A 13,924-nucleotide genomic window follows, 5' to 3' on the forward strand; every position below is an offset into this window, starting at 1 on the left:
ATCATCAACTAGTGAAGAATGGGAAACCGTAGATTGTTCGTAATATTCGCGGGCCCCACGTTATTTCTCATGATTTTTCTAGTCTTATTTTAAGGTTTAGCGCTGTTCTTGCTTCCACAGGTCTATCACTCTGGAATCCAGGTAAAAAAGTCACAGGAAAAAGTCGTCAGAAAAAAGTCACATGTCCTTTATATACCATAGACACTGTAAGAGATCACAGTTTTATATCAAAACTGATATCATTAATGTCAATATCTGAAAACCGAACCTAACCTTGTATTGTCAGTTAATAAGCGACTTAAAATACCATTTGTTTAATTACTTTAATTAGTATCTATGGTGTTTAAAGGAAATGTGACTTTTTTCCTAACCAAAATTTTGACACACAAGTACAGTCTTCAGCTAAAATACTTCCACGAAACTTAAGTGACAGGAGCTTGGGTCAGGCACAACCCAACACTATCTGACACTACTAGTGGCTTGTGTGGTAGTGCTGAATAACTCGAGTTCTTGGTTCACCTACTCATCACTAAGTATGACTCACGGGGGTTAAGAAGCAGTACATGTGTAGGTGTGGAGGGGAGGGGAGAAGAGAACAAAGGAGAGGCGGAGGACCCTCGTCCACACACACACACATCTCACTAACCGCACACTACACCATGCTAAACACACGGAGTAATACTAAGCAAATACACGCAAACGTACAAGTGAAAACATCTATTGGCAAACACTGGGCAACTAATAAAGCAGTGTCGTGTATTATATTCAGAGATGATATTGTAGTGGTTCTCTACAAACGCTGTTTGTCGCTGAGTAGCCGACCCCACCAATTCCCCAGTGTATGCCTCGTGGTCTGGGTCAACCAGCCCGCCATACATCACGGAGCGGGGGTCAACTACTAAGCCACGCCTGCCCCCCGCTATTTAAGACCTGACCTCGTGGGGACCTCTCTCTTTCTACCTACACCAACCAGCCAGCTACACCTCCTCCTCCGCAGCTGCCTGGCGGCCCTCGCTCCTCCGCCTGCCTGGCGGTCCTCTCTCCCGCCGGCGAGCATGGCGACCCACAAGCTGTCCTTCTCTGAGCGTCCTCACCAACCAGCTCTCTCTACATCACGCTTGTAACCACGCTGCCACTTCCCAACACCAAGCTGCATTGTACATCCAATACAACATGTATATAGAGAGCACATTGTGAGTTTCCTTTCTCCATCCCATCCTGAGTGTGAACCAAACAACCCATACCCCACAAACAACTACCTGACCACAAGAAAAAACAAGAAACAAACTGAGGATGCCACTGAAGGTAAACAACAACTCAAGAGAAGCTGCTGCACTAGATGCTGACTACTGTCATCATGTAGATCTTGTTGGTATAATTATATCAACACCAGGTTAATTAAAATCCATTGTTAGTAATTCGAGCAATCGTGTTCGTCAGGTCGCGCACACACACACCATTTCTATGTGCCCCTCCATGAATCTGACATATACATATACATATATATATATTTCTTTGTGTATGAACCACTGTCCTGCGTGGCAGTGAGAAGTGATACCACCCTCAGTGTCAAGAGCTGACTGAATTACCCAGAATAGGCAAACTGTACTCCAAGCTTTGTCAATAAATTTGTTAAACTAAAACTAAAACTATGTGCCCCTCAGTGAAGCAATGGGCGATATAAAACACCCTAAGGAAGAGGGGCTGGAGTACAGAGAAAGGGAGGTGAGAGGCGGGAGAGGGGGAGGATAGAGGGAGGCAAGAGAGCCACTCGGCAGATCACGATGTTGGAGGATGAAATTTGATGTTTGAGATGCGAAGGGGAAGAGAAGACGTGAGGAGGCGTGGCAGTGATGATTGGCCATAGTCATCACCATCACCCACACTGTTGTTTCCAGGGCAACATTTTACTTACAGTTAGCAGAAGCACTATACCCAACTACCTTACACTCCACATCAACACCACAATACTGTAGAACAAAGACAATTGCCGTATTAACAGTCAAAGCCACACTTTGTACTCCAACCTAAACTTCACTGACATTATTATTATTATTATTATTATTATTATTATTATCAATATTTGCTAGAAACTTAATATATCGGCTCTCTTCACCCCATGTTACACGAGTTCAAAGAGTACATCTCAGAGAACGGGCGAGATACAGTGAGCGGGCGTCCATCCCCACATTCTTCAGTCCATTGATAGGGTACATCCGTCCCCGTACAGCCGTACTCTCCTTAAATCAAGCGTCGGTATATGTGAAAACCACAAATCTGGTGAACTTGATAGGAAATTTTCTTCGACTTAAGATCTCGGTTGGGGTTATATCGGACTAATCCGTGAGTAATTTTGTATTAGTATGACCTTCTGTCGTGACTAAGCCACTAGAAATGTCACGTTGCCGAAAATACACACGGCACAATGTGGTCTCGGTAGCTGCTCGTGGTTAAGTTACGTGCTTCAGTTTATTACCATAACGATATATACGAGAAACTCTGGGTATACAGTACTCCTCATATATGTGACCAATAATTTTTGCTCCCCATCTCTCTCTCTCATCTGTGACGAGGGTGGTCCGGATTCAGGAGGCAAGTGGGCAGCTGCCCAGGGCCTCCACAATCTGGGGCCTCATTACAATATTTTATTTATTTGTTTATTCATTTGGATTATTTTTATTTTCATTCTTTAAAATTCATGTTTATCTATTCCATCACGTAAAACTATGTTCAGCAAGCGTGATAAAATTAGGCTAACTACCCTTGAAATTCATAAATAATGCAAAGAATCATCTCTCTATATAACTAATAATATATTCTTTTCTGTGAAGTCTCTTGAAAATTTTTGACATGTGCGGTAGTAGCTATATCAGGCTGGTCGACTGAAACCCATGAATGACTCCAGTCATGTCTCACTTTTGTGTGTGTGTGTGTTGGGAATTTGTACACTATCAATAAAAATACAGTTAATTAAAAATTTCTCAATGTTCTAATTTCCTCAATATAACTGCATATGGCTTCAAAATTCTCCAAAGAAGTGTTCAAATTTTTCCTGGGGCTTACAGCGCCCCCCGGAACTCCCAGATGTTTAGGCTCGCTTCACTCGCCACCCCACCCTCTTGGTTAGTTATAATGAGGGGGGGCCTCCACAAAGAGGCTGCCCATGGGCCTCCACTGGTTTAAATCCGGCACTGGTGACGACAGATAGGAACAGCTGTGACGAGGGTGGTGACTTAACCTGCTCACCACTGATTGCCTTTCTTTGTGGCGTTATTGATTACTGGAGTGAGTATTGGGGGCCTTCTTCCTCCACCCTCACCCACCATCCTACACCCTACACTCTCACCCATAACCTCCCATCTTCATCCAACCACCAACATTCTCTCACACAAAACCCTCAACTAATCCTCCCACTTAACAAAAACACTGCCAAGGTGAGAGAGCGTCGTGTTATACCCATCGACCCGAGATACAGTATTGTCGTGTAAGTCGCAGCTCCTGTAGACTGCTTACTCTGAATAACAAAAACTACGGATCACCTGAAGATTAGACAAGTAATTTATTTCACCTGATGATTTAATACCCTAATGCTACAGTACCTGGTGGGAAGGTTAGGTTAGGTTAGGTGTTTAATCGTCAGTTGAAATAATTTGCATGCGTAATTTACAGGTGATTCAAGACTATTACACATTTACAGTAATTAAACATTGCGAACGGTTTACAGTTTACACGACTTATATGGGTGTAAACAGTAAACTTTACAACCATATAAAGTCTTGTGTCCGTCGTAAACCTATACTAAAACACACACACACACACATACACACCATCGCTGTTATTCGGTAATGGGGCTGTGCTTGCGACATGATGCCTACTTCTTTGGTGAATGAGTTTTCTACTTGTGACTTTTTGGAAAACCCAGATCACAGTGGTGATAGTGGCGGCTGATACCTGGCCACACTGGTTCACGGAAACCCACCCACTCACTGTATGTGTGTGGGGCTGTCGTTTAACGCCAAACTCTACAAATACTTAACTACTGTATCGGGAATTAAGAAGCATTTACTTACTTCTTGGTCAACGATAAAAGGGCATTTTTTCTTTTATCTTGAGTCAGTTTTTATATTTTTTTATTAATCCCAACTGTCAAGGCATTGGTGTCAACGACCGTCTTGACAGATATTGCAAGTCAATATCAGTCCCATTCATTGACAACTGGGACAACTTCTATGGCAGAAGGGACCTTTATGCTAGGGATGGGGTGCACCTGTTCTAGGGATGGAGTAGCAACTGGCTGGGGTTTTAGAGGGGCACTTCAAAAGATATCGAAGTCTTTAAACTGCTAAGAGAACATAGGGCACGGGGGTGGAGGAGACTGCAGTAGAGAGGGTAAACAAGGCGAAAGATTACAGGAAATAGTGTTAGGAATGATGACAAAACTAAATTAGACAGGGAGTTTAAAACTAAACGCGGTAAAGGAGGACTCAGAACACGATTAACTTAAATGTATACTACGCGAACAGTAGAAGTATGAGAAACAAAATGGATGATATTAGGGCCTTGGTATGTACCGAAGAAATCGATATAATTGCATTCACTGAAACATGGATCAACCTAGACACACGTGAATTACCAATCGAATACCAAATTGCGGGTTACAAACTGTTCCATACCGATAGGCAGACCAGGAAAAGAGGCGGAGTAGCAATCTATGTTAGATAATCTGAAGTGTGAAATAAATAAGGAAATAAAACTGAGAGGAATACAGAAACAATTTGGATAGAATTAGGCGACGGTCGGGAAAAATTAATCACAGGAGTAATATATAGACCCCCAATCTTGATAGCGTCCTTCTGTGAGACCCCCCTGCTCACGGCCTACTCCACCGCCGGCGGCCTTCACTACTGGTGTAGCGCCTACCGGGCCTGCCCTGGTGTGTCCTGCTGCCCCCGAGCGAAGTCCTGCCCCCATCCTCACAACACTTGGTGCCTCAACCTGTCCTCCACCCACAGCAAGCCGCGCCCGCTCCTGTGTCTGAGCTGTCTCCACAAGAGCTACCCGGACCTGAGGATCACCCGAGGGCTACTTCCTCTCCCACCACGAGTGTGTGTATATATATATATATATATATATATATATATATATATATATATATATATATATATATATATATATATATATATATATATATATATATATTATAAATATATATATATATTTATATATTGTTACGCCGTCTCTTAATTTACTTAAATATCCAGGTTCTAGGCGTAACCAAACAAAATAGTGAAGTAAATTAAAAGGGAATAAAAATAAATAAAGTAAACCTTTAAGAATTTAAATTAAATATTAACACAATAAAGAGCCTCGTAGGCTGTCACAACAAATTGATTCACCATCGAAACTTTTAAGACACAATGATACTAAACATCGAAACATCAAAAGAATAAAAATAAAGCATTGGATTACGTTAACACTGCATAAACATATAAAAACTAACACTGAAATTAACTAACGTGAAACAACACTGAATTACTTAAATGTAACTAAGCAAATACTGATGGACATAAATAGAGACATAAATAGGTACTCACATAGATATACCACATTGGTGGCGACAGGAACAACACAAATAAATTAAGTATAAGTAACAGGTGACGAGAGTCACTCAAAGGATGTGAACTGTATGACAAGAGGACTGAACTGCCTCTGTCTACAGGTGGAGTACTATACAGTATATATGGTCGGTTCGCGCCAAGCGACCAGCCGGTGGGTCGTTTAACGATGCAGATGGTCGTTAGAGAACGAAGAATACTTGTTACAATACTAAATAAAGAAATAAGATGGGCTTGAACAAATAATGACAGTTAAAACCTTAACAGCACAGGGTAAGGTGACTAGATAATATAATAGTAAATATAACACATCATTACAGGAATAATATGGAACAACATGGGAGCATGTTATATATATATAAAAAATAGAAAAATACTCACCCCTGAAGATGTGAATTACACGAAAGAGCTTGGGAACTTCGTGTTTTCTTCTTTCCTTGTGGTTATCAGCATATATATATATATATATATATATATATATATATATATATATATATATATATATATATATATATATATATATATATATATATATATATATATATATATCACCTCTGTCCTGCGTGACAGTGAGAAGTGATACCACCCTCAGTGTCAAGAGCTGACTGAATTACTCAGAATAGGCAAACTGTACTCCAAGCTTTGTCAAAAAATTTGTTAAACTAAAAAATGAGGGATCCCAACCCAAATAACCCAAACAGGTCACCCCGCCCTCACCAGTGTTACCACAATCCCATGAATGTCTTTGTTAAACGGGGTCCGGACAAAAGCCCCCTAGGATAAAAGCCCCCCCCCCGACAAAAGCCCTTCAATTAAAGTGCGAAATAGGATAGGTTAGGTATTACAGTCTTATGAAATAATAAATATAATACAGTATTTTACATTATTTAAAAATTCTTATTATTTGCTCTTGGGGCTTTTGTCCTACACTCTTGTCACCCCGCCCTCACCAGTGTCACCACAACCCCTTGAATGGCTTTGCTATGTGAATGATTTGTCATATGTATTTTTGGTGTTGCTATGTGTCGATGATACAGAACATGTATTATTTAGTTCTTTGGTTGTTACTTAGCTTAGGCCTGTGCGGTGTGTCTTTGTTACTTACCCAATATTGAGCGTCTTTGTTAGTATGTTAGATGTGTCAATTGGATGCATCATCTCAAAAGTGGTCTCACCCAAAGCTTCTTGAAACAGTGTTTTGTTGTTATTAATAATAATATTATCAGTAGTAGTATTGTTCACAACATCACCATCCCTTGTCTGAGTAAGCCGCCAACAGCTGACCGTCCCCCACCCAGCTACTGTAGGTGCGTGGCGCCACCCAGCCCGCCGTCAACCACCCAGATCGATGCTCCCCACTTGCCTCCTGCTGGTTCCCAAGAAAGACGAGGGTGGCTAACGGTCTCTGTACCCCCGAACCAGCGATCAGTCAGCTCGCAGCTCTCCTGTCATGACATCGCCTCCGAACCCCCTTCATTACCAGTCACGCAGATCATTGTTTCGGGGAACACGCGCGTGAGTACGGCCAATAGTGTGTGACCTTGAAATAGGTATGGAATGGACTGTCACCGTAATACCTTTCAGCATAACTTCACGAATGACCTTGATCCACACATTCCTCATCGAATTTCGATACTGAGTAGCGGAGTACACGCGATACTGGTGCCCATTTCCTGATGCAGCCAACTGTAACACTGTGCTACACACGCGATATAGCAAGTGCTTAGTGTGTCAGTGTTACTACTAATGATGGGTGTGTCAGTGCGCGTTGGGCGTCCTTGTTCCTGGCTCGTGTGGTGGTGGTGCTTGGAATAGGTAATGCACTTATATGAACCCTTCCCCCTCTGCTGCCCGAGACCAAGTAACCTGACCGGGACACTTGAGTCTCACATCCTTATGTTTATACCAAGGCTTGCGGTAAACAGGAGGACGTGAGACTCCCCGTGCAGAATGACATGCGTCCTCTGGTTTTCTCGCTTACCATCTGTGCTGACGAGATAACAAAGAGGTTGGCGGGGCGTGAGGTTAATGGGTAAACAAAGCTCACCAGTTAAGACGTGAATAGCAGATTGTAAAACACATAAAGAGTGGGTCTAAGCATTTCAGTTTATGGGGAGGGGGGTCCCAGAGATAAAGGACAGCCCCAAGGTTTGATGATGGTGAAATACTACCAAACCTTTCTCTCCTTCCACAGAAAAAAAGCTCCTGACTGCTTTATGGTTTATCATCAAATCCAACGTTGTGGAACAATTTTTTAAAGTTCACCTGCAAGAGACGTCGCTGCCCCCTCCCAGATCCGCCCTTGTACATTATACAATAGACCCAATAAATGGGTCACCTGAAGATTAACCCTCAGCTTATTTCACCCTAAGATTAACCACTCTAGTCTAACACATGGGGCAAATACCACAATAAAAACTGAAACAGTAAAATACTTACAATATTTATTTTAAGAATATTTAATTACATCACAGATTGTTTCATAAAAGTGTATCATTATAACTGGAGCAATATGACGAAGCAGCGAGAAGGTGAAATGGCCCGTATCAACCTAACATTATGTAAGGTAATCAAAAGTACCCTAACGTCATTAGATTGGGTTAAGGTAGGTTTAGTTAAGTAAAATTAGACTAGATTAGGTTTGATAAAAATAGTTTTGGATAAGTCATGTTACGTGACATTTCGATAGATTAGGTTAATTTTTCTGGTGTCTAAAAAAATAATGGTAAAACGTCCTCCACGTACACACACGGCTATTAAGTCCTATACTGTACGTATTACCATTAAGTTTGTCTGTGTCAAGGTTTTTATTCAGGCGGTTACCCCAATTGTTTGGAGACTAATGAACCACAAACCCCTAGATCAGACTCGTGAATCCGAATCATTTGTAGACAAAATAATGCTTCAATATCTACTGCCTCGAATTCACGAGTCTGATCTAGGGGTTTGTGGTTCAGGAGAGGCGACAGGACTTTTGTGGGTGACTACGTCAGGCAAGGACAGCAGAGGAGCCGCTCTAAAAGAGAACGTAACTCTCAGTGTTATCAATTTTAGGGGTAACCGCCTGAGATCGTGCGAGAACACCTTGCCACAGACAAACTTAATGGTAATACAGGACGTAATTGACATGTGTATACGTGGATATTCAATAGCTTATTTTATTCCCTGTTATTAACTGAAAATGTAGCAAGTCAGTACGACACCATATTATAGGAGTGTACTGTAGACCCACCCATGTCGATTCCAGGCTTTAAAGAGAGACCCCTTGGTGCTCTTCCCGCTAGCTCTTAAATTTAACTGTAACCACCATAAAACTTGGCGCCGTTTGTCTTCAGTGAAAGAGTGGATACACGTTATTCAATTTATAAAGCTATAATCCATCCAAATATACAAACTGAAAGAAATTATAAAATTCCAGAGCAAAAAATGGATACCACTGGAAAGCGTTGTGGTGATTTGCACAAACACGATGGGTGATCAGTACAGTACTCTTAAACTAAAGAAAAAAATGCCAATTTCACTTATTTAGGTTCATATTTAGCAGGAACTTTATAGATACTGTATAGTAATACTTCACCTTTCGTTTTAATTTTTAACAGCTTGTTCCTAAAAACTGGAAACGGAAAATTTTGATCTTTTAGGATTCATTCTGTTTTTCCCTACAGAAGAAACCGCTCAACAGTTATGTTGTGAGAAAGACTGTCTTGAAGGATTGTTGTGAAAGGAAACAATTAGAATCAATAAAATAAAAAATCGGACTGTTCAAAAACACAGACCTAATCTGAACTGCTCGGCCGCTTGTAGTCACGGAATAAAATCCTGTCAGTCCTGTACCCGATCCATGAACCTCGAGACTCAAGGACCTGTTAATCCGAGACATCACACGACCTGGACCCAGTGTTCCACGTATGGGCCTAATAATGTCTCGGTCTCATAGATTCGTATGTCTCAGGTTGGGGTACTGATCGTAACTGTGCGTTTTAATTTCACTTTGAAGCAGTTGAATAAATCTTTCTCGTGTTCTTCTGTGGCTGAAGAACCAGGAAAGCCTCGACACTCAAGCAAAATTCTTTCTTCAACCTTCTTATCATTTTTTTCAGTTTCTTTTCTCTTTCAATCCAATTAATTTGTTTGATGAATGGAACGTAGTTGTGCTGCCTCAGTCGGCAGCAAATTATTAGTACAAATAGTTTTCACAAATTAGCGATCAACTTTTCTAAAACTTAGTGCCGTTGTTGCACTCGCAATTTTGAAAATCAGCGGCGCTAACGATATCGCTAACAGATTGTGTGATCATTAAATATACTGTGGGGTTCAGGATATTTGATTCACACTCAGGATGGGATGGCGAAAGGAAACTCACAATGTGCTCTCTATATACATGTTGTATTGGATGTACAGTGCAGCTTGGTGCTGGGAAGGCAGCATGGTTACAAGCGTTGAATAGAGAGAGCTGGTTGGTGAGGGTGCTCAGAGGAGGACCAGCTTGTGGGTCGCCATGCTCGCCGGCAGGGGCGAGGGCCACCAGGCAGGAGGAGGAGGAGGTGTTGCTTGCTGCGGCTGTAGCTAGAAGAAGGGCTAGGTCACCACGAGGTCAGGTCTTATTTAGCGAAGGTAGGCGTGGCTTAATAGTTGACCCCCATCATGTAAGGCGGCGCTGGTTGACCTAGACCACGAGGCATACACTAGGGAATTCGCGGGGTCGGCTACTCAGCGACAAGCGTTTGTAGGGGAGGAATCCACTACAACGACCGTCTTGACAGATATTGCAAGTCAATATCTGTCCCATTCATTGACAACTGGGACAAGTTCTACGGCAGAAGGGACCTTTATGCTAAGGATGGGGTGCACCTCTCTCGGGATGGGGTGGCAACCCTGGCTGGGTCTCTAGAGGAGGCAGTTCAAAGGATATCAAAGTCTTTAAACTGCTAGGGGAACATATGGGCACGGGGGTGGGGGAAACTGCAGTGGGAGCGGGTAAACAAAGTAAAAGATTACAGGGAAATAGTGTTAGGAATGATGACAAAACTAAATTAAACAGGGAGTTTAAAACTAAACGCAGTAAAGGGAAGACTCAGAACACGACTAACTTAAATGTCTATTATGCGAACAGTAGAAGTATGAGAAACAAAATGGATGATATTAGGGCCTTGGTATGTGCCGAAAAAATCGATATAATAGCATTCACTGAAACATGGATCAACCTAGACTCACGTGAGTTGCCGGTCGAATAATTTGTCGCCTAAAATATACTTTTTTTACAGAATTGAAATTTAAGGGATTTAACTAATTAAGTACTTACAGAATAACACATTAGCATCCTTACTGGAACACATGGAACTCTTGGAACACATACTAAATAACAGACTGGATAAGTTTCTGGTTAACCCCAACAAACTCAACTCAAAACAACACGGCTTTAGAAGAGGGAGAGGAACCCAAATGGCAATAGCAATAATAACAGAAATCATAGCCAAAGAAAAACAGCAAGGAAACCAAGTAAACATAGTCTTAAGAGATGTGGCAAAGGCATTTGATAAAGTGTGGCACAACGGACTAGCATATAAAATACTAAAACTAGACCTACCTGCAGAAATAGAAAGAATCCTATGTGACTACCTTCAAAAGAGGACAGCACAGCTGCAAATTGGCAACCATTTAGGTCCACCCTTCGACCTAGAAAGCGGAGTGCCCCAAGGAGGCGTCCTATCCCCAACACTATTCCCCATATATACGAGCAACTTACCTGAACCAACGCAACATAGCGAACACATAATCTTTGCCGATGACATCACACAAAGCATATCATATCCCAGAAAATCAGAAGCAATGATAGCACGCCATACGGCCTTAGCAATAAAAAACATAAATGACTACGAAAAGAAATGGAAAATACGGACAAACATCAACAAATTTAAAATCATACCAATTGCCAAGAAAAAGGTCGAACCAGTAATAGTCGATGGAGAAATTCAAACATACACCAACGAAGGCAGCATCCTGGGACTTAAACTCACAACAAATGGTTACCAGAGCTTCATCAACGAAAAAGTCCACAAACTACGTAGCAAACTCAAAAATAAGAAGATTAAAAAAACTGAACATACCAAACAAAAGGAAATTATACATGGCACTAATAAAATCAGTAATGTGCTACCCACCTGTACCAACCAACTCATTTGGTGCAACGAGAATCAAGAAACTTCAAATGGTACAAAATAAAAGCTTAAGATTCATATATAACATTAGTTACGAAGAAAGAGTAACAAATGGAGAACTCCATAGAAGAGCCAACATTAACGCAGTAATCGTAGACATCTACACCCAAGCCAAAAGAACATGGGATAAGTACGAGAGTTAGACTCAGAAACTGTAGCAAACTGGCTCAACAATGAACCAGTAAGAAGAACAAGAGAACACGCTTGGTTCAGATTAAGTGGAATAAGAGTCGACAACCCACCACCAATACCAAAATACATCTAAAAATTATCAAATTCAATACAAAAACAAAAAGAACTGTATAGCCATTAAATACTGTACCTTCAAGTCAAGCTTCAATCTTTCAATTAAACCAAAAAGATAGGACCACCTCCTTGTGAACAAAAGTAGCAAGTTGGATCCTACAACTCTTCTTAGAAATTAAAATTCCCTACTATAAACAAAAAGCTTCAATTCTCTAAAACAGAAAAATGTTTCATTAAAAGATGAGTGACCAAAGGACACTACAAAACAAGTGCTCATAACACACTACGGTCCACCCCCCAGTACCATAGACCTCAAAACCTGGGGGATCTACGAAGTGAGGCCCTTCATCCCGGAGACCCTGCGGTGCTTCAGATGCCAGAAATGCGGGCACCATCAGACGAGGTGCACGTACAAGGAAATCTGCGCCGTCTGCGTGCAGAAGCACGGCACACACTCCTGCCTTACCAAGTTGAAGAATGGGGAAAAAATTACTCCTAAGTGTGCCAAGTACCTTCATGTGGGAAACCTAAAGGCAAAAACAACAAAGCCAACCTCCTCAACCGGTCAACACCCAAAGTGCAGCCCAGTTTCCTGGCCTCACTACGGCTACACCTCAGCCCCCCAAGCAGCAGACAACGACAACTACGAAGAGGACCACTTAAAGTGAGGGTTCACTGTAATGCAAACAAGAAACGAAGTAAAAAGGATACTCCATAGATTAAGCAGGGGGTGTACTGATAGTGGGATATACAGTATAAGGATAACCGTAGATGGACATTTCGGCCCAAAAAATTTATTTTGGTTGATCAAGTGGCTACACTGGGTCTAAACCTAAAGGGACCATAAATTATAACTAGTAAAATATATTCTCCCTCTACAACATTACCACTTTCACCAGCACCATTATAACATACATATTACATTCAGTAGACATTTTTTTCAACTTTGGTTTTATTCAGTTCCTTTAACCTCTTTCTTCATCATTTTCATCTTAGCAAGCTGACCAAGAGAACTCTGATAACGCCTCTCAAGAATATGTAGAAAGCGGGAATCAAATATTGGCCTGTACTTGGTGTGGAAGTTGATAGCAGTCTGAATGGGGTCACCTAAAAAGACAAGCCACATTAATATACAAAAATATGAGACTGAAATATAAAATTTAATTTTAAGCATGAGGGGAGACAGCAAGTATTGTGTGAGCACTACCACCAAACATCCTTAAGAAAGGGTATAATAGATTAAGAGCAGGTTATACTATCCACACAGAGAAACCAAGATAATGAAAAAATTGCTAGTAGGTAGTAGGCAGCTACCAAACAGGGAGGTACTACCGCCTGGGAAGATATTAGAAGCATAATGTATTGTTTAATGGTAGACCCTGCTGCCATACGGCATCATGAAAATTGTGACCAAGTCCCAGGTTGCTGATCTAACTTTCTGCCTCATTTACACACAATTGCAGGGTCTCAGTTGTTTCTCGTACTATTGACAACACAAATACAAACTGTATATTGTTTCTCACTCTTGATCTTTTTTCATTTTAGTATTTCTTTATTATTATTATTATTATTATTATTATTATTATTATTATTATTATTATTATTATTATTATTATCATCATCATTATTATTTTATTTTCAATTTTGTATTTTACATTATAAATTTTATTTACAATGAATTATTATTATTAATATTACTGTATTACATTTTTGCCCCCAGGCCCCGATGTGGGTCAGCGACCTGTGCCCGGTCATCAGTCAATGAACCAAAGGGTTCATCAGTATCACTTCCAAATATTCTTCTGGCATAAAAGGTCATAAAGTACCTCTACCAATTTACTACTA

At 41.0% G+C, this 13,924-nt stretch overlaps 1 protein-coding gene across 5 annotated transcripts in view; it reads right to left on the minus strand.

Moving 5' to 3' along the window:
• Positions 1 to 12,841: 12,841 nt before the first annotated feature.
• The window catches only part of LOC121861184 (alpha-N-acetylglucosaminidase-like), a 40,944-nt gene continuing 39,861 nt past the window's right edge, over positions 12,842 to 13,924 (minus strand). For all 5 annotated transcript variants that reach the window (XM_042358754.1, XM_042358752.1, XM_042358753.1 and 2 more), the window contains one exon: positions 12,842 to 13,186. In XM_042358754.1, the coding sequence (XP_042214688.1) occupies positions 13,032 to 13,186 (155 nt within the window). In that variant the 3' untranslated portion in view covers positions 12,842 to 13,031. The remainder of the gene's footprint in view (positions 13,187 to 13,924) is intronic.

This window comes from Homarus americanus, unplaced genomic scaffold, assembly GCF_018991925.1.
Source record: "Homarus americanus isolate GMGI-L3 unplaced genomic scaffold, GMGI_Hamer_2.0 scaffold21314, whole genome shotgun sequence".
Classification (NCBI taxonomy): domain Eukaryota; kingdom Metazoa; phylum Arthropoda; class Malacostraca; order Decapoda; family Nephropidae; genus Homarus; species Homarus americanus.